The sequence below is a fragment of the Sciurus vulgaris genome (assembly GCF_902686455.1).
Source record: "Sciurus vulgaris genome assembly, chromosome: 1".
Classification (NCBI taxonomy): domain Eukaryota; kingdom Metazoa; phylum Chordata; class Mammalia; order Rodentia; family Sciuridae; genus Sciurus; species Sciurus vulgaris.
Window position 1 is genome coordinate 133,469,430 of NC_136461.1, and position 22,425 is coordinate 133,491,854.

The 22,425-nt window shown below is 34.9% G+C and overlaps 1 protein-coding gene across 2 annotated transcripts in view; it reads left to right on the top strand.

The window, feature by feature from the left end:
* The window catches only part of TGS1 (trimethylguanosine synthase 1), a 43,055-nt gene extending 24,568 nt beyond the window's left edge, over positions 1–18,487 (top strand). Inside the window, exons 11-13 of one of the 2 annotated variants that reach the window (XM_079136542.1) lie at positions 3,358–3,574; positions 4,287–4,365; positions 16,379–18,487. In XM_079136542.1, coding sequence (XP_078992668.1) covers positions 3,358–3,574; positions 4,287–4,365; positions 16,379–16,501 — 419 coding nt within the window. In that variant the 3' untranslated portion in view covers positions 16,502–18,487. The remainder of the gene's footprint in view (positions 1–3,357; positions 3,575–4,286; positions 4,366–16,378) is intronic. The other variant, XM_079136543.1, reaches the window with a different exon arrangement.
* Positions 18,488–22,425: the final 3,938 nt, after the last annotated feature.

Here is a 22,425-nt window from a genome sequence, read left to right on the forward strand (position 1 = left end):
CTTATCTGCATTTTGCAGATAAATTGAGACATAAAGAGATGAAGTAAATTGCATAAGATTATACAGACACACCTAACTGTTGGAGTCAAGATCTTAACATTCTATAAACAAAAAATTACAAAATGATTCTTTAGAAGAAGGAACAGTGGACAGGTAATCTCAACTTTGCCACTCACTATCTTTATAACTATAATGAACATCATTTCACCTTAAATTAAGAGATGTTGAATTGGGATGACCCTGTGATACCTTTCCAGCTTTAATATCCTAAGACTTTAAAAATTCTTTAAGTATTATGTCATCCTCACAGTTACTTGAGTTTAGAATCAAAAGGAAAATCTCCTTTACTATGTATCTGCCAATAACTATGTCAAGTAGAGAAAAGAAGACTTTAAGAAATGGTACAGGTGGCTGGTTAGCTCAGTTTGTTAGAGCATGATGCTCATAACTCCAATGTCATGGGTTCGATTCCTGTTATGGCCAATAATCAATTGTTGGGCTTGGTGGCTCAGGTTTATAATCTCAGCTACTAGGGAAATTGAGGCAGGAGGTTTGCAAGTTTCAGGCCAGCCAGAGCAACTTAGTAAGACTGTGTCTCAAAATAAAAAGGGCTGGGAATGGACTTAAGTGACAGAGTACTCACTTAGCATTTAGTAGACCCCAGGTTCAATCCTCCGTATTGCAAAAAAAAAAAGAGAGAGAAAAGAAATGACATAGCTAAGTGGGGAAACTAAGGTTTTTATTTGTTTTGTTTTATCTTTTTGACTCTGATATGCCTGATTTTTTCTAAATTCTTTTTAAAAGTTATATAATGTGATATTTTATGGATATTCATTGTCAGGTCATGCTCTGAAGATGCATATTTATTTTCCAGTATCTTCATATTACACATATCATTGATAGTTTCCATTTCAATAGGTTTTAGCAGTCTTTCATTAATTTTTGTGAAGTTCTGAATGTTAAATAACAGAGGATAATATGATTCTGGAAACATGTATAAAAGAAAATAATGAAGTGAACCTTACCATTGAGTTTAAGGTCAGTGCTAATAAACTGTCCTCTATTCAGTTACTCCTATGCTTCAGGCAAAACATTTGCTATTTTACATGGCCTAACAGTCTAGGTAAAAACTGTTTTCACATTTACCAAGATAGTAATTATTTTCTCGTTTTTACTGAATTCTTCTCACACTTTGCCAAATAAGTCCTTGTGAGCTCAAATCACTGTATCTTGTCAGAAGTTGTAAAATTCATCCTTGCTTTAGCATTATGTCACAACACAATAATTAAAATGTCTTCCACCTGATAAAGCAGCAAATAGATCTGAGATTTTCATAAAATTTATGAATACAGTATATATGGTAGATTTGTGCTTCAGCAAGCAGAGATCTGTTGACAAGACTTTTTGTAGCTTAGTATACATTTGATAAAGGAAGATATCTAATGTGGGTCCCAAGCTAATGGGAAATTACTTCTTCCATATTCTCATAGGCCAGCTTCTTTCACAGCCCCTTAGTATCATACGCCCTTAAAGGTTGCCAGCCTCTGAGACCAAAAAGGGGACAAATAGCCAACACTGGACCTTCCCAGTGCTAACATGATCTGACCTTTGCCCTGGCAATGTGTAGGACTTGAAATTCAGGAACCTTCCAGCCTGGCCAGTATGGTGGTGTCTCATGACCTGTTGCCCAAACCAGAAGTGATTGCTTACAGGTGCTCTGAGAATGCTAATTGTAGGTTTACCCCAGGCTGATTGAGCTCACTAAATTATGATGGGGAATCAGAACAGTTAGTGTAGTTGATGTGCGTGTGTTTACATGTCTCCATACAAGTACTCAATTACCCTTGTTTTGATTTCCCTACCATAATGTATGCATGTGTGTTTGTGTGTACACACACACAAGAAAATGACATGTTGTATACAAATGACATTATCACTTTGTGCCAGATATATTTCTACTCAGATAATTGTTAGCTATACATATACTCAACAGAATGATTTGAGAATCCACACACTTGCATTTTGCTGTTATTAAAGGTATTTTTCTTTATATTCCAGTAGTGTAGTATTTAGTGCTACCCTATAGAACTTTGTCTGCACCATCCAGTGTGGCAACAACTAGCCTCGTGTTACTATTGAACAGTTGAAATGTGACAGTGCGATGTCATTCTTCTTAATATTATTTTATTTTAATCAATTTTTAAAATGTGTGGCATTATTGGACAGCTCAGTTCTATATAGTATCAGCAAATGTTTGTCAGTATTTCATTTATGTTGAGTGCTTACATTCTGTTAGTCTTAAAAACAAAAGTTTGCCTCCAAAATAAATATAGATGGAAACAGTATGCTGAGTAGATCTAACACTGAAAATCATTTTTTTCATTTGAATATTTAGTATTGTCAGCATGTTTTTCCATCTGTCTCTCCACTACAAAAGTAACAGACTGAAAGCTAAAAAGCTTTTCTCATAAATGTGAATATTTATTTAAAACAGGAAAAACGCATTATAAATGCCTGGTTTTGCAACATTTATTAGAATTGGTGCTTGTATTCATTGTTCAAGTAATTTAGTTTTCAATGTGTTTTCTTGAAATCAATTACATTTCCTTGATAACCATGCTTTATATATTAGGGTACCTCTTAACTCTTTCATGTATACTACACACTGGTGCACTTACAGGTACCCTGGAGTAATTCACTGGAAGACATGAGTGAGCTAAAAATAACTTACATTTGCATTGCTGATTATGAAATTGAATTTAAAAATGTTCAATGAAAGCCCATCGGTGAAAACATAATATTGTCTCTGTTCCCCCTACCTAAAATGTGTTGGTGAAAATATCATCAGCAGATGTTTTTCATTTCTTATTATTACTTGGCTATATAGTTTGTAAAACTAGATCTTGTTTTAGTTATCTGAGAAGTTATAAAATTTGTCTTTATTTAGGCATTGCCTCATTTTGAAGAAGAAATTTGTCTTCTGAAATATAGCTGAAGACTTGACTTGAAGGCAGTGATCTTTGCAGGATTTTGCTATTGGGGCTATACATAGCACAGCAAAGACTGGCCACATACTTGGCATTCAGTAGATACTATTGTAAGCTATTGTCACTTGGCTTAGGTGAAGCTGACTGAGTGAGGTAGTTTTGAAAACTGGTCAACTGCAAGTGAATCTTTCTAATTTAAATTGGAAAATTTAACTGAACTCTCTATCTCTTGTATATGTAGCCAAGTGTCTGTTAGTCTTTAAGAATGGTTCTTATACAAAAAATAAGTGAACTATTAGAAAGATGAATTCTCCCATATAACTAATAATCAGTGTCAATTGTCCCATTTTTTTTCTTTTCCCATTTTTAGTGATTGCCATTGATATTGACCCAGTTAAAATTGATCTTGCTCGTAATAATGCAGAAGTTTATGGAATAGCAGATAAGATAGAGTTCATCTGTGGAGATTTCCTTCTACTGGCTCCTTGTTTAAAGGCTGATGTTGTCTTCCTTAGCCCCCCTTGGGGAGGCCCAGACTATGCCACTGCAGAGACCTTTGATATTAGGACAATGATGTCTCCTGATGGATATCCTTTGGAAGTTCTGAGAGCTTATTCAGACAGTGCTTGCAATGAGGCTATGGGGGGTTAAGGGAGAGGGAAACTGGTAGAGGGGAGATGTTAGCTAATAGCATTTACTAGATTCCAGTTTGATACAAAAAACATACATAAAAATGATATGGTTGTTGGTCTCCAAACATAATTGCAAAATACTTTTCTCTTGGTAACTGTTCAATTATACCAATATAAAGTAAGAACTAGAATACACTAATTGTTTGAAATTACTGTCTGGAAATTCAGAATTTCCTCAAAACTTACTCCTTGAGTCTGTGGCTGACTATCCAATAACTTTTCTTCAATTCCCTCTGATTTGTCCAAATTTGCTGTGTATCTTGACGTTTTTCTTTACTGGTAAGAAGAGGTGGTAGTGTTCTTTTCCATTTCATATTCTATTTTCTTAATTCGAAAATGACAGGAAAAAAAAAGACTATGTATTTCTGACTTTTGGCTGCCTACCACTAGGATAATTGAATTAATAAATTTTACTTCTAATCTCTGTTACCAGGAACAGTAGTATGCTGCTGAATTATAAGATCTTGTATTTGATTCTTTTAGGTTCCACTAGAGGAAATTTAAATTTGTACCTTTTTGTTACATGCCAAAATACATTTGGGTTATAAGTAAAGACAGTGTTTCTGACCAAAAGTTAATTTATTTTTTTTTCTTAACTGCTTTCCACCTTTGAAATTTTCAGACTTTCCCAGAAGATCACTAATAATATTGTTTATTTTCTTCCAAGAAATGCTGATATTGACCAGGTAAGTCATTACTGAATAACTTCTGTGAGCCTCTGGCTGAACTTCTACAAAGAATGGGCAGAAAAAGATCTGGGACATTTCCTTATCAGAGAACCCATTTATGAGAAATTCTTCACTTGTTGACTCTTAGTAGCAACTGGAAGTGTCTAACAGTTGGGTGTGTTCATTTGATCTTTATCTCCATGACTTCTGGTGGACATAGACACAAATAGAGCACATCAGGCTTTCACAAAGCTGTATTGAAAGAAAGGTGGAATGTGTTGGGTTTGCATAGCTAAACTAGCTGAGATCTGCCCTTACTGAAACCTGCCTCGAGAGTAGAAGTTTTAAATATTTCTGAAAATAATAGCATATCCAGAATTATAGAGACAGACAAAAACTTTTAATTTGGTCAGAAAAACTATCTGCATTATTTCTTCAATGATGTTTTCACCATCTTTTTCTGAGCCATCCCTATGGGTTTTTCGTCTGTATTCAATCTGGTCTTAACACAAGGTATTTTGTTTCGCATCCTGTTTATTTTATATGTACGTGTTGCCTCTGCTTTCGGTGTCATATCTAATAAGAGTTTTATAGTTTCAGCTAAATAGCCTTCAAAGCCAGTGATACTCTGATCCACTGGGAAAGATTCTCTCTTTTATTATCCGGGATGAGGCCTAAGCATAAATCTTTTAAAGCTCCCCAAGTGATTATAATGTGATCAACTGTTTAGATTCTCTGGGTTAAAAGAAGAATAAATGAAATTAACAGGCCGAGCTCTTTCTCTAAGTTAGAAGGATATGAAATTTGATCTTTCTGGCTGTCATTTATTTATGATCCATTTTGCCTAAACATTAAGTTTCCCAAAATAGTATGTTATACCAATTATAAGAAAAAGGCACATCCCTTGGGATCATGAGTTTTTCTTAATGTTACTTGATATTAAATCTGTTAACTGCCACCCACATGATTCGACTGCTTTTTAGACTTCGAAATAAAGCTAAGCTTACTGATTCCAGTTTTTCTCGCATATAAGCATTAGGCTCCATAACTGTCTCATAAGGGACCATATGGTCATTGCTTGGCTTTACTCTGATTCTTTTATTACATAAAAATAGGCTGATTCACATACTGGAATAAAGTTACTGTTTAACACAAAAGTTTCAGTGATTAAATTTTTTTCCAGTTACATTAACACTTTCACAAAGATAAAGTGAAATTTTTCTTTAAATCCTGTTTTTGGCTTGCTTTGAAAACCTGCCAGAATTAGGTTTGGTGACTCATTCGTGCTGTTTACCTCTAGAGGGAGTAATGACACTAGAAAATAATAAAAGAAACTGGTAACCAGATTATGAGTACACTGTTTTGTTTGGCGTTGAATTTAGATCACATTGCAGTGGGAAATAACTTTTTTCTTCTCAAAACAGAAAATTTAGCCATATGTGAGACACTTTAAATGAGAGAGATATCAATACAAGATTGAGAAAAATTAGAGTTACAAAGAGGTTAGCTTTGTTAAGGAACATTTAAAATGTCACAACAACCTGAATTTACAAATGGGCTGTGTTCCCAAAGTTTATGAATCTGTGCATTTTTCCCATAGAAATACTTATAAAGAGCAATTAATTTTTCATCCAGGGAGATTGTACTTTGCATACTGTTTATATTATCCTAAACTGAGTGTGAACTCAATATACTGCACCTTGTCTTAAAACCTTTCCATGTAGTTGATGGTAATTGTTCTCTGAATCCAGTGAAATATTTTTCTAGGTCGCCTATCAAAGGACACATGGTCTTGCTGTCCAAACTCACACTGTTAAACCTGGAACTGGATAATTTAGAAAATGTTTTTGAGAAAGGTTCTTAGGTATATCTGAGTCTCTGAAATTGTTGCTAATACCTGGAAGCTCATCTAGATTACATTTAGGAAACCTGGAGTAAATGTATTTTATCTATTCTCTGCTTGTATCTTGTTATGTTTTCTTTCATTTCTTTCCTTTGACAGCCATAGAATTCCAGCCATTTACCAATTTTGGGTTTACCATGCTTTGCAAACATGAAAAGATTCTCTTTTAGGTAGTAAATCTATACAGAGCCAGACCTCTGAGAGCAGACTAGATTGGTTACGCTTTGGTGGAAGCTTCATGCAGCAATTATCAAACACTACCTTCATATGAAATCCCCATGGGTGGATCTCTAACATAAATTACAGTCTTGTCTCTTAGCTAGGCATGGGGATGATTAGAGCAGGAACCCTGGTCCATTGGATATGGTAGCTTCTTATCCTTTCTTGATTTTTTTAACAAAAATACCCAGATTTAGAAAATTGATGTCATCTGTACTTTTCAGTGGAAATCAAGTCACTTGGATTTTTCTATTCATACCAATACAGAGAACAATGTGGTAACATTGAGCAACATCCCTAAGAATTGTGTTAAAAAATAACTGAAAGCCCTCCATAAAATGATTCTTAGTCCCTTATCTAACAGTCTCCACTTTCCTTGGCTACTTTAACACTGAGCCAAAACCCCACTTATTTCATTTACTTATAAAGTGGGGAAATAATTGCAAATTAACATGATATTTAGGTAAAACATCCTACAGTTGTTTGAGTTGTACATTTAAGTACATAAATTGATGTTGGATTTAGTCAAACTGTCTCATCTTTCTAGTTGGCAGAATTTGTTAGGCTCCATTGATTTTTTTTTTTTTTTTTTTTTTTTTTGTAATGTTATCCCAGAGGGGCCTGATTGGTAGATCACGTGCTTAGCATGTGCAGGGCCCTGGGTTCAATTCCCAACATCAGAAAAATTAGATAAATTCCATTTCATAATGTCTGCAGAGGGAAAAATTCCTCATTGTAGCATTAAACACACTTCTAGTTTGTTTGTTTGTTTGTTTGTTTTGAGGTGGTGCATTATCAAACCTGGGGACATTCTACCACTGAACTACAATTCTAGTCCCCATTAGTTTATTTTCATTCATTGGTTGACTGACAGATAGTAGAGAGAGAGATAGGAATGAGGTATTCATTTGTGGATAACATTTCTAAAACTTGCCATATAGAAGAAAAGAGTTGTATGCATTTAAGTAACTATAGCTTTTTATAAAGAAATTTATTAGATAATGTTATTTGGAAAATGTTTTTAATATAGCTAAATTTAATTCATTAGCATTTTTTAATAGTTTTGACAGAATACAGTAAAAATTTACCACTGGTTTATTTGCAAATATTAGTTCTAAGTTACTATAGTATCTGCTTATTTCATAAATGGAAAATAAAGGCCTTAATGGTTTCTAAGTAATAGAATTAATAAAAAAAATTAATATCAAAATATTCTGAATTAATACTGTGGAAATCTGATCTAATGGTAGCATTCCCATGTTTCTAAAATTATATCAATAAGGTAAATATTATAGAGTCATTCTAACAGGTAAAAGGACCCTTAATCCAGGTTTAGAAACCAGAAGCATGACAATTAGAAAGAGGACTAAAGACAGATTGAGTTTGTACACATAGGAATTATAGTCTCTAAAACAGGTGAACCTGAAAATAGCCTGCTTTTACACCTCAGAGCATACAAAGATATATTCATCCTACTAAGCTAACAAGACAATGCATTGCATACATATTATGTTAGCTTTGTGTTACTGTGACCAGAATACCTGATGATAACAACTTAAAGGAGGGGAAAGTTATTTTGGCTTATGGTTCCAGAGAATCAGTCCATGGTTAGTCAAGTCCATTGCTCTGGGCCCAAGGTAAGGCAGAACATCTTGGCAGGATGGCATAGCAGAGGGAAGCTGCTCCCTTCATGGCAGCCAGAAAGCAAAGAGACTGAGGAACAAGGAAGATGAACCCTTCCAGGACACTCCCCCAATGCACCTCCTCTATACATGCCCCCTCCTGCCTACAGTTGCCACTCAGTCCGTTCAAACTAGGATGTACTGAATAGGTTATAGCTCTCATAATTTAATAGTTTCACCTCTCAATATTCCTGTATTAACACAGGAACTTTGCAGAAACACCTCATATTCAAACCATGACACAGTTACAACGTAGAAGTTTAATGTACGTTTCTTGTATCAGTGGCATACTTAAGATTCATAGAGTTCTCCTGAATGTGTCATTGATTTACACACTTTGAAGTATTTATGTCAGGTTATCAACCTGATTTTATTGGTGAGTAAACTAGGGAAGTTTAGTCATTTGCCTAGTCATCCTGCCACATAATGGCAGAGTCAGCACCTTAATACCTTGCTGTCTCCCACTGACACAGTATTCATTGCTGAGAAGAAACAGGTTCATCTCTTGTCACAATAGTAGCTCACCAAGAGATTGGGATAGTGATTAGAATTTGAGGTGACAGGAGAAGCAAAGGGAATTATAAAAGAATTTCTGCAGAATCAGCTCTGCTCCATTCCTATTTGGTGAGAAAGACAACAGTTAAAAATTCATGACACAGGGGAATGACATGACCTGCACAGCTGTAATTCAGGCCATTAGTTCAGAAACCAGCAATGGGCAGTGGGGGTCAGAGAAAAAAGAGACACACAGAGAGCAAAAACTGGGGCCCAGTCGCTCTTCATCCCCTGGTTCTGGGTTGAATGACCCAGAACCAACTCAACACGTTTATTACATTAGTTTTTCACATCAAAAGAGAAAATTTGAGAAAATTTCTTAAGCAGGCTGAAGGATGAAGCCCAATTATTATCAACTTTGCGCTAATTCTTTACCCCCAGCAGTTGATGTCCGAACTCAGAGTCAAGACTGATGGTACTGTGGCAAGCACAGAACCTCCTTTGAATAGGGTGTGATTATAGGAACCAGGTAGTCTCAACTGTGCCTTTGCACCAGGAGTTCCCAGCTCAGGCACCCTCCTGTCACTGGACATTAAAAGACATTCAAATCACTGCTCCCGACAGGGGAGGACACTTGTTCCTAAACTTTACCTGCCACATGTGCTCTTATTTAGTTAGTGTACTCAGGTTTCTTGATCAAGTTTGTTCTGTTCTTAATGAAATGATTGTAAAATCACACATCACAATTTGGATAAATTTGATCAGTTCCTAATGTTTAGTAGCAAACCTTTCCTTTGGAGAGCTTGCTGCTGGATGATTAGAATAGTATCATGTGTTATGTTACATATATGATCATTCTCTAAAGAGGCAATGAAACTGTCAGGCCTTATAAAGTAAGTTGCAAAGACACAAATTCAGTTTTACTCAAATGATTTTGAACATATCTTTTATTTCTTTTATTACCATGAATAAATTTCCTCAGTAAATGATGTTAATAGAAAATAGAGGGACTGGGGTTGTAGCTCAGTGGTAGAGCACTTGCCTAGCATGTGTGAGGCACTGGGTTCGATCCTCAGCACCACATAAAAATAAATAAATAAAATAAAGAAAATAGAGGGATGTACAGTTATTCTGTGTCACACCTACAAGTCCTTTACTGTCTGGCAGTTCCCCATGCTCTGTTCTGTTGTGCTTTATGTAACTTATTGAAAAACAACCCTTATGTTTCCAGGATCTGATTCTGAGAACAGGTAAGGGATTACCTGAATCCTGAAATTAATGTAGATGAATTTTTGATACCTGGGAAAATTTTGCTGACCTGTCAGTTACTCCTGTTGATGTTTGGGGACTTTTTAAAATCACATTTGTTTTAGTAAAATAAATATTTGAATAAAGAAAAAAAAACAGGAAATAATATCTGTGAAAGCCTAAGATAGTATTTAAAGATTACCTGAAATAACTGTTAGCAAATTTAAGAAATCTCATTTCTCTTTACCATGTATAGGGAAATAGACTAGAGTTAATGATTAGCTGTGAGTTTGAATGTCGCCTGTTTGTCTGTTGTTAAAGTACATTTTCAAACCACTCCCTGCCCTTCCCCAGAACTGTCCATCAGAAATATTTTTACGTGGTTGTTTTTATTTCTGTATAGTTTTTTGGTTTTTGGTTGGTTGGTTGGGTTTTCATGGTTTTTTTTTTTCTTTTTATTTGATATTTTCCATATTTTTATTCATGCATTACAATTATACATAATATTGGGATTTGTTTTTACATATTCATACATGTACATGATATATAACAATATAATTTGGTCAGTATCATTCCCCAGGATTTCTTCCTCCTCCTCCTTCCTGCTGGTCCCTTTCCTCCACCTACTGGTTTCTCTTTGCTTTTCATGAGAGTCCCCCATACCATTTTTCCTCTCCTTTCTAACTTCTGTATATGAGAGAAAACATACAAGCCTTGATTTTTCTAAGCATGGCTTATTTTGCTTAACATAGTATTATTGAGTTCCATCCATTTTCCTTCAAATGACATAATTTCATTCTTTTTGGCTGAATAAAACTTGATGGTGTATATGTACCGTATTTTTTTAATCCATTCATCCATTGATGGACACAGTCTGGTTTCGTAATTTGGCTATTATTATGAATTGTGTAAACATGAGTGAGTGTACATGTATCTGTAGTATGATGACTTTAATTCCTTAAGATAAACACCAAGGAGTGATTTAGCTGTCATATGGTAGTTTCATTTCTCGTCTTTTGAGGAAACTCCATTCTGATCTCCACAGTAGTTGTACTAATTTACAATCCCACCAACAGTAGAAAAGTGTCCCCCCAAAAAAAATTCATCTTTAGCATTTAATATTATTTGTATTTGTCATGGCTGCCATTCTGACTGGAGTGTGATGAAATCTCAGTGTAGTTTTGATTTGCATTCTCCTAGTTACTAAAGATGTAGAACATTTTTTTTATAAATGTGTTGGCTATTTGTATTCCTTTTGAGAAGTGTCTAATTAGTTCATTTGCCCATTTTTAATAGGGTTATTTGGTTCCGGGTGGTGTTTTGAGATTTTTATGTATTCTTGATATTAATCCTCTGCAGAAGAGTAGCTAGCAAAGGTTTTCTACTATTCTGTAGGATCTCTCTTCACATTCTTGATTATTTCCTTAGCAGACCTTTTTAATTTGATGCCACCCCATTTGTTATTTCTTTGTATGATTTCCTGAGCTTTAGGAGTCCTATTGAGGAAGTCATTGCCTGTACCTGTATGTTGGAGTGTTGGCCATGCTATATTCCTAGAAGTTACTTAGTTTCTACTCTAATTCTTTAGTCTTTGATTTTGAGTTGACTTTTGTGCAGGATAAGAGATAAAGACCTATTCTCATTCTTCTACGTATGGATAACCTATCTTCCCAGCACCATTTGTTAAAATGGCTGTCTTTTAGCTAGCATATTTTTGGTGCCTTTGTCCTGGACCAGATGACTGTATCTCCATAAGCTAGTCTTTGTTGTCTTTGTTACTTCTGTTCCGTTCCATTTTTTGGTGTCTGTTTTTATGCCAGTACTATGCAGTTTTTTATTACTATCGCTTTGTAGTGTAATTTGAAGTCAGGTATTGTGATGCCTCCAGCATTGCCCTGTGTGTGTGTGTGTGTGTGTGTGTGTGTGTGTGTGTGTGTGTGTGCGCGTGCACATGCTTAGAATTGCTCTATTTGGGGCATTCATTCTAACAAATTAATTTTAGAACTTTTTTTCTAGTTCAGTGAAGAATGTCATCAGTTTGGTTTTTTGTTTGTTTATTTTATGTTTTGTTTTTGTGGTTCCAGAGTACTGGGGCTCTTAATCCCTGAGCCAGCCCTTTTTATTCTTAATTTTGAGACAAGCTCTTACTAAGTTGCCTAGCACCTTGCTAAGTTGCTAAGCTGGCTCTGTCATTGAGGAGCCTCAGCCTCCTGAGTTGCTGGGATTATAGGCATGGACAACCACGCCTGGCATGTCATTGGTATTTTGATGGTGATTGCATTGAGTCTGTATATTACTTTTGGTAGTGTGGTCATTTTAATAATAATTCTGCCTATTCACAAACATGAGAAATCTTTCCATCTTCTAGTCTCTTCTTCAGTTTCATCAGCGTTCTCTAATTTTCATTATTGATGTCTTTCCCCTCCTTGGTTAGATTTATTCCTGTTTTTGTTTGTTTGTTTTGCTTTTTAATTTTTGTTTTTGTTTGAGTCTATTGTGAGTGGTATTATTTTTCTGATTTCTTTCTTAGTAGATTCACTGTTGCTGTGTAGGAAAGGTATTGATTTTTTTGTATATTAATTTTATATCTTACTACTTTGTTTAATTTGTTATTAACTCTAGCAGTCTTCTGGTGGAGTTCTTTGGGTCCTCTGATTATAGGAGCAAACAGTGATAATTTGACTTCTTCCTTTCCTATTTTTATCCCTTTTATTTCCTTCTCTTGCCTAGTTGCTCTGGCCAGAACTTCTAGTGCTATATTGAATAGGAGTGATGAAATTGGACATACTTATCTTGTTCCATAATTTTTCCCCATTCACTGTGATGTGGATTTTGGGTTTGTTGTATATAGTCTGTGTCACGTTGAGGCTAAGTTCCTTCTAGCTCTTGTTTCTTTGGTGTTTTTATCATGAGTAGATGCTGAATTTTGTTGAAGGCTTTTTTCTGCATCTGTGGAGATGACTGATTTTTGTCCTTAATTCTGCTTTTATGATGAATTACATTTATTTATTTGGCATATGTTATACTATTTTTGTTTAGTTTTTAGTTGGGTATAACAAAGGAAAATGAGGACAAAAAGGACCATTGGCCTGTTTGCCTTGAGATTTCTGATCACAGCCAGTATTTCAGATGCTAGCTGCTTTTGACAGAGTTCTGCAGGCCCTATAAAATATACTTCATTTTCACCTGTTGTTTTTGTTTTTGTTTTTGTTTGTTTTGTTTTGCAGTGCTAGGAATCGAACCCAGGGCTTGGCACTTGAGATACACACAGCTAGTACTGAGCTGTACCCCCAGCTAACTTGGCTTAAGTAGTTTCTAACCAAGTTTTTGCATATTGCAAATATAATCACTTCTCCAGTGCAGTACTTAAACATTTCCAGTCTTAATTTTTCTGTATCTCAATAATGAAAATGTTCCTGTCATTAATATTTATTACGTATTCTTCTAGTAAGATTCAGCTGAGTGTATATTTCCTTTCATTTGATTATCATACTTTTAACTTCACATTCATTTTCCTTTGGGGAAAAAAATGCAGTTTTGAAAGTTTGACTCCTAAGTCTTTGTTCCTTAATTTTTACCAGTTATCACCTTTATTGTGATCTTTTTCTCATATCTCCTTTCCAAGTCCCCAGGTTACATTTTTATTGCTTCACATAATATCTAGTTAATGAGCCAAGCACAGTGGCACACACCTGTAATCCCAGTAACTCAAGAGACTGAGGCAGGAGGATCAAAAATTCAGAGCCAGCTTCTGCAACTTAGCAAGGCTTTAAACAACTTGGAGAGACCCTGTCTCAAAATTAAAACGGCTGAGAATGTGGCTCAGTGGCTATAAACATCCTGGGTTTAATCCCTGTACCCCCCCCCCCCCAAAAAAAAAAAAACCTAGTTGATAAAAATGCTGTCTTAAGTTTTAGTTCCAGTCCAAATTAATTGGTATTTCTCTTGATAAATCTAACATATTTGGATAGAGTGTAATTCAGAGCTGTTAATCTTTGTTTACCTGCCTACCCTTCTTCTTGTCTTCCCTCTCTTCTTCCTGCCCTCAATTTATTAAACTTCAAGAAAGGGTAAAGAACCAAGTAACCTTTTGTCCAGTAAACCTGCTGGTGAAAGCTGAAAATAATGAGATTAAATGTGCTTGAATTGAAGCAAAGTATTATTTACTTGAACATCAAGTCTTTGCAGATCCAAATTTCCTACCTTTAAAATAAATGCAGTTGAATAAGTACAGAAAGTCTAAGACTAGAAATTATTTTTCACCAGAACAAATGAAAGTAACTTTTTTTCAAATTCATTTCTAAACACTAGATAGGTATAAGTTTTCTCATCATATTTTGATAAGTAGATTCAGTATTAGGAGAAATACTTGTTTTATTTATCATCTAACTCTCCCAACTTGACCAACCCAAACAGATTTTTTTTTTTACTGTTGTTTCATCTCTGCTTGGAAATTAATCCAGCTTCATCTTTCCTCCTTCCCTTTCTCTTTGCCTCTTACCACAGTCTCACTCCCACCTTGCCTCAAAAATTTCGGTTTACCAATTTTACATTCTTAAATAAGTTACCTTTTCAAGGAACAGGAAAAAATACTACACTTAAGTTTTATTTTATTGTGAAACTATTATATTTAGGATATACTGATCAGAATCATTTGACCTTTATAAGAAATCAGACTGACATAAAGATACTGAAATAGAATATAAAACACTTATTCCTAATAATGACCTCTGTGCTGTTATTTCCCTTATCCTTGATCTTATTGTTGCCCTCATAAACTGATCTGTGATCACCAGATCTAGTTAATAGATCTCTAAGAAGTCAAATGGAAAAATATGCTGGGCCAAAACAAAACGTTGTCTAATTAAGAACTTAGGGTGAAATATTCCTGGTTTGAAGTAAAAGAGGCCAGTGTAGGCATTTTGTAAGGAAACTAAGTATTCCTAATACTTAGCTGTTTTTAAATTTCTAGTTTCAAGTATAAACAAACAATGGGGTGTTTGTGTTTATTTTTAATCATTCTAAGACATTCTCTATTGGGCTTTTATTTTCATCTATTTCCATTGATGAAAACACAACCAGTCTCTTTATGCCCTGTTGGTACAGTGGTAGGGTTGGGGGGCTGATGGTGACATTATTACCATCTTGGTGGAGCACCTCTTATTTTTCTTTTTAAAGAAGGTACCATAGAATGACCTGTTGGTTCTTCCCTATTTCTGTGACTTTTTTTCTAACAGGAAACTAAAATAATTCTAAATTTATACTCATTGGTAATGCATAGTAAATCTTACCTCTACCAGTTGCTGGTGTAATAGGTAAAATACCAGGGAGATCAGATTCTTTCAGTCCTCAACCAAACTAGACTGAGTACCTCTCTTTACAAGATATACAGGTACAGTTTTGCCAATTATAGTTACAGAAAATGCATGTCTATGTTTGTACCTCCCCCTTATAATTGGTATATCCCTTTATTATTCAGTTACTTCTGTTTTCTGATTGCCCAGGCCTCTCACCATATTCCCCTTATCCTTGATCTTTCTTATTGTTGGCCTGATAAACTGATTTCTGGTGATGTAATCACCAGATCTAGTTAGTAGATCTCTGAGAGGTCAAATGGAAAAATATGCTGGGCCAAAACAAAACTTTATCTTTATAAAAACTCAGGGTAAAACATTGCTGGTTTGAAGTGAAAGAGGCCAGTACAGACATTTTGTAAGGAACCTAAAAGAATCTTTTAACAGCTAATTGTCCCTGTTACCCAGTCGTATAATTCTCATCCTTTTGACGTTAATTCTGTGGAGGTGGGCAAGGTCTGGTGCCTGTATATGCTGGATCACTATTTTCTAGTAGAACTCAAAAAGAGCAATATATTTTACCACAATTAAATATATATATATTTAAAATAACACAAAAAGAATAATAAGTGGAGGAGGTGGTCTAAATTGGGAGAACAATGAAAAGATTCAATTAGAGAAGGAAAAGACTTGTTTTTAAAGACTCCTCATAAGCGTAGGGATCATGGCCTGGATTATAGCCATCTTGCTGTTTGGTCCTAGTATCATCTAGTAGATACTCAGAAAATATTGTTGAACAATTGAGAGGGTAAGATGAAGATGACAAGGTGAACAGGCAAAGGTTTTCAGGGAAGCGAATTGTTCTTTAAATACCTTTGTAAATAAATAAACCTGTGATTTGGGAAAGTTTTCTCTCCCTGAGTTCTTATGGTTTTACAGAGATTGAGTCCTTTACAGCAGCAGAGAGCCATGATCTTACCCATAACATTAGAAGGGTCTGAAACAAGCATTTCTACCATGGAATATTACATTAATACCTACCTGGAAGTAATAGTGAGCATTTGAGATCCCTCATTATTTGAATAATTTAAATAAAAAGTCTTCCTGTTATTTGACAAAGAATTATGCATCAGAGAATTTGTTTGAAAGCATATTATGTACATGTGACTTTCTTTTGTTTGTCTCTTTAGGTAGCATCCTTAGCTGGGCCTGGAGGACAAGTGGAAATAGAACAGAACTTTCTTAATAATAAACTGAAGACAATCACTGCTTATTTTGGTGACTTAATTCGAAGACCAGAGTCTAAAACCTAACTGTGAGACAGGAAAAAGACAAAGATCATGTAATAGAATATTTTTCAAGAGAGCACAAAATGTCTTCCTGTATTCACTGATACTTTGTGCACAGTCTTAAATCATCATGTGCTGTGGAGACTTTCATGAGTTTATTAACAAATATTAATGAAGTATTTTGAGACATTTGGATGATATTAACTATGTACTGTCTATTGTACAATAAGTTAGTAAGCATCTGATATGGAAAGAGTATAGGCTTGCCCCTGTGCTAAATTTCATTGTGTGTAAATATAGGCTTTTTTTTTATATTTTGGTTTAACATCTTTGTATGTGTGTATGTATATACAAGTCTATAAAAAAATTACTATATTTTTCAACAGAAATACAAAGAAAACAATGAACAAGTTATATTCTGTCTAGCCCCTTCTGAAATAATGTTATCCATTTAAAGTCTCCCACCCCCTTCCCTATCCTTTATTCATCTTCCTAAAAATAATCACCGCTTAGCTTTAGGAGGATAGGAAGTAATTATAGTGTACCCTAATATACTCTTTTCTCCATTGATACATTGTTTAATAACACCCCTTGTTGTTTTTACTTAATATATCTTTTTTTTTAAGTAGATACTGTTTTTTTTTTCAGTGTATCTTGAAGACCTTTCCATATCAGTACATACAGATAGATCTACCTCATGCTTTTTAATGGCTGTTTTGTATTGCATCTTCTGAATATGCCATAATTAATTAAACTAGTTCTCTATTGATGGACACTTGGACTCTTCAGGTTTTTGCACTTACCAACTGTTTTGCACTGTCCTTAAGTCTACTATATATTTTTGAACAGGCATATGCATTGGGTAAATTGTAGCAGTTAGATCTCTGGCGGCTTGTGCATTTTAATTTTGATAGATACGGTCAAATTGTCTCGATGAAGTTGAACCAAATTTTAGGCTTTTTTCTAGAATTTTTTCTTTATCTTGAATTTGCTTTTTTAACATCATTTTAGCTTATAAAGTTAGTGTTTTTAAGATTTCCATTGCAAAATCAATGTGAAATATTTTTAGAATATAGAAGTATACTTTTTCTATTTAAATGACAGTGAAAGGAGAAGGAATATGTGTTGATTATTCAGTCATTTTTATAAGTTGGCAAGGAGTGATGTGCAGCTTCTAATCATAAGGGTTAGATCTAGGACCTTTATCTTTTAATAATATCAGCATGTGAAGCATCAAGCAAAACATGTTTTTGAATAGAATAGGGCCAGAGAAAATGAAATGACTTGAAGGAATTTTCAACAAGCACTGGAATATTGGACAACAAAAACTTGGTGAGGGTATAGCTCAGTGATAAGAGTGTGTGCATAAGACAGTGGGTTCCATCCCAGCAACAATTATAGAATTGTTAATAATATTATATGTAAGATATAATATATAGAAAACAACTTTGTCAAATATGCCAACATTTGTTTCTTAAAACATAACTTATGCCCAGTTGTTTTGTAACACAAGCAATTAAGAGTGAAATTTTTTTTATTAATTCACAACATCAAAGTCTACCCAGATGTCCTTAGCTTTTTTATTTACTTGATGTAGTCTTAGTGTTTATATAATAAACATCAATGTTTTTTAATAATGCCAGCATTAGTCATCAATAGTTCTGTACATGCATGGCCCCTAGAGCTAGAAGGGTGACAAGTTGGGTAAAAGCAGATTTTCAAAATTACCAATTATTTTTTAGTTTTTTGCCACAATCTTTCATTCATACATTTCTTTCTGCGGTGCATATTCTACTTGTTTATCATTAATATTACAACTAATTTGCCTTCCTGTATACCCATGACCATGTATGAGTAGGAAAAGAAGTCTAACCAAGACCTAAAGATTCCTGTCCCCTCAGTGATATAGCTAATTTACAGACATTTGTAGATTGTCAGTCAAAAGGACATTAGAAATGTTCTAGTCTATTGTGTGACCCTTGCTCAAATAAAATCTTACCAAGAAGCCAATATGTGAAGTGGATTTTTTTAATAAATGGAACTGTTTAGAATAAAACAAGAAGCCAACATCCCCTGTTCTGGTCCAACTTGTTCTTTTTTGTTTTTATTGTTAAACTGCAAAACCATTCTTTAAATAAATACATACTTTAACAATTTAAATACAAAGTGAATGATTCAAAAAGTGAAATTTACCCTTTTTCTCTCCTTTCCCATCTGCCACTTTTCCATCCATTCCCCTCCCAAAGGCAACCACTGCTAACACTGCTATATGTATCAGGACATTTCCCTATACAATAAAAACTTGTATAAACACCATAAAGTACAAGGAAATTCTATTATTATTCTGAAATTTTATTTTTAATGCTGGGATTGAACTGATGGTCTTGAGCACATGATGTAGCATGTGCTCTGCCACTGAGCTACACCCCAGCCCCTGAAATTTTTATTTTTAATGTCTTACAGATTTTTCTACATCAGTGCATATACATCTGTACTATCAGTTTTAACAGGCACATCAAATCAGAATTGTTTTAGCCCTGACCTAATTATGAACATATAAATTAACAACTTTTGCAACTGCAGACAATACTGTAGGTATTCAAGTAGAATAGCTTCCCAGAACTGAAACTTTTAGGTCAAAGTGCTTAGTGGTTTTTTTAATTTGGTGTATCATATCAAGTTACCCTCCATTGCCACCAACTATGCATCAAATGGGCCAGTTTTCCCTACACCTTCAAAAGAATTTTATATTTTGACCTATCATTACCAATCTGATTAATGAACAAAGTGATATTAATTTGTCCCAATTGCTAGTGTGGTATGAACAAATTTTCACATAATTATTAGCCAGTGCATGCATTGAACATCTTGTTTTTTGCCTCAAGAAAAACTTATGGCTACTAATCTTTCTCCATTAATTTGAAATCTAACCTGTGTGTGTGTGTGTGTGCATTTGCATATACGTGCACAGTTCTTATGAAATTTGTTCCATTGATTCATTTGTCCATTACTGTTAATGTGTTTTTGATTACTATAGTCTTCATGGTATGTGTTGATAGTTGTAAATTCCCCCATTATTAATCTCAGAGTTTCTGGTGCTTCCTAAGTATTTTGTTTTTTAGATGAGTTTGTTCTTTAAAATTTTTTAGTGTAGATGAACACAATCTCTTTTTATTTTTTTTTTTATGTGGTGCTGAGGATTGAACCCAGTGCTTCACACATGCCAGGCAAGCGCTCCACCACTGAGCCACAACCCCATCCCTTAGATGAATTTATTAATTCTCCCGAATTTTGTTTGTAGCAGCATTGGGGATTCAACCCAGGATATTGCACGCAATAGGCAAATGTTCTATCACTGAGCTACATCCCCAACCCTCTCTGGAATTTTTAATTTTCAGTTTGGGAAAAATGGTAGCCATTACATCTTTTATCCAAGGACTTGTTATATCCTTCTGTTATTCTGATCTCATGTATTTCAGCAAAGCTGTGTCACTCTATTGTATAAATCTTGCATTATTTTTTGCCAAGTTTATTGCTTGACAATCACTTCACTTTTTCACTCAATTTTTGAAAGGGATTTTTTGTTGTTTTTACATTTTCTTTTTTTACTTCGGAGATTTTTAAAAATTTTTATTCTAATTAGTTATACAAGACAGTAGAATGCACTTTGATATATCATACATAGATGGAGTATGATTTCTCATTCTTCTGGTTGTATGTGATGTGGAATCCCACCAGTGGTATAGGTTATATAGGTACATACGGTAATAATGTCTGATTCATCCTACTATCCTTCCTATTCCCATACCTCTTCCCCTCCTTTCACTCCCTTCTACCTAATATAAAATAACTCTATTCTTCCCTAGTTGCCCCCCTTATTGTGAAATTAGCATCTGCATATCAGAGAAGATGTTTGGCCTTTGGTTTTTTGAGATTGGCTTATTTCACTTAGCATGATATTCTCTATTCTGTTTACCAGCAAATGTCATGATTTCATTCTTTAAGGCTGAGTAATACGCCATTGTGTATATATACCACATATTCTTTATACATTTATCTGTTGAAGGGTACCTATGATGGTTCCATAGTTAAGCTATTGTGTGTTGAGCTGCTGTAAACATTGATGTGACTGCATCACTGTAATATGCTGACTTTAAGTCCTTTGGGTGTAAACAGAGGAGTGGGGTACCTGGGTCAAATGGTGGTTCCATTCCAAGTTTTCTGAGGAATCTCCGTACTGCTTTTCATAATGGTTGTACCAATTTGCATTCCCACCAGCAATGTATGAGTGTACCTTTTTCCCCACATCTCACCAATATTTATTGTTGTTTGTATTTTTTTTGTTTCTATTCTTGATAATGGCCACTCTGACTGGAGTAAGATGAAATCTTAGAGTAATTTTGATGCATTCCTCTAATTGCTGAAGATGTTGAACGTTTTTTCATATATTTGTTGGTTGATTGTATTTCTTTAAAGTGTCCAGTTCCTTAACCCATTTATTGACTGGGTTATTTGGTTTTTTGGGGGTTCCCCCCCCCCTTTTTTTTAACTTTATTTTTATTGTAAACAAATGGGATACATGTTGTTTCTGTTTGTACATGGAGTAACAGCATACCATTTGCATATTCATAAATTTACATAGAGTAATGATGTTTGATTCATTCCATTATTTTTTTCCTTCCCCCCCACCCCTCCCACCTCTCTTTTCCCTCTACACAGTCCCTCCTTCCTCCATTCTTGTCCCACTCCCACCCCCCATTTAGTGTCATCATCCACTTTCAGTGAGATCATTCCTCTTTTGGATTTTTGAGATTGGCTTATCTCACTTAACATGATATTCTCCAATTTCATCCATTTGCCTGCAAATGCCATAATTTTATTATTCTTTATAGCTGAGTAATATTCCATTGTATATATATACACACCACAGTTTCTTTATCCATTCATCAATTGAAGGGCATCTAGGTTGGTTCCATAGTCTGGCTATTGTGAATGGAGCCGCTATGAACATTGATGTGGCTGTATCTCTGTAGTATGCTGATTTTAAGTCCTTTGGGTATAGGCCGAGGAGTGGGATAGCTGGGTCAAATGGTAGGTCCATTCCAAGTTTTCTAAGGAATCTCCACACTGCTTTCCAGAGGGCTGCACTAATTTGCAGTCCCACCAGCAATGTATGAGTGTACCTTTTTCCCCACATCCTCTCCAACACCTATTGTTGCTTGTGTTCTTGATAATTGCCATTCTAATTGGGGTGAGATGGAATCTTAGTGTAGTTTTGATTTGCATTTCTCTTATTACTAAAGATGTTGAACATTTTTTCATATATCTGTTGATTGCTTGTACGTCTTCTTCTGTGAAGTGTCTGTTCATTTCCTTAGCCCATTTATTGACTGGGTTATTTGTATTCTTGGTGTAGAGTTTTTTGAGTTCTTTATAGATTCTGGAGATTAGTGCTCTATCTGAAGTATGAGAGTCAAAGACATTCTCCCACTCTGTAGGCTCTCTCATCGCATTGCTGATGAGAAAAGCTCAGAGAAAGCTATTTAGTTTGAATCTATCCCAGTTATTGATTCTTGCTTTTATTTCTTGTGCTATGGGAGTCCTGTTAAGGAAGTCTGATCCTAAGCCAACAAGGTGAAGATTTGGACCTACTTTTTCTTCTATAAGATGCAGGGTCTCTGGTCTGATTTCAAGGTCCTTGATTCATTGTGAGTTGAGTTTTGTGCAGGGTGAGAGATAGGGGTTTAGTTTCATTCTGTTGCATGTGGAGTTCCAGTTTTCCCAGCACCATTTGTTGAAGAGGCTATCTTTTCTCCATTGCATATTTTTGGCACCTTTGTCTAGTATTAGAAAATTGTATTTATTTGGGTTTGTGTCCATGTCCTCTATTCTGTACCATTGATCTACCTGTCTATTTTGGTGCCAATACCATGCTGTTTTTGTTACTC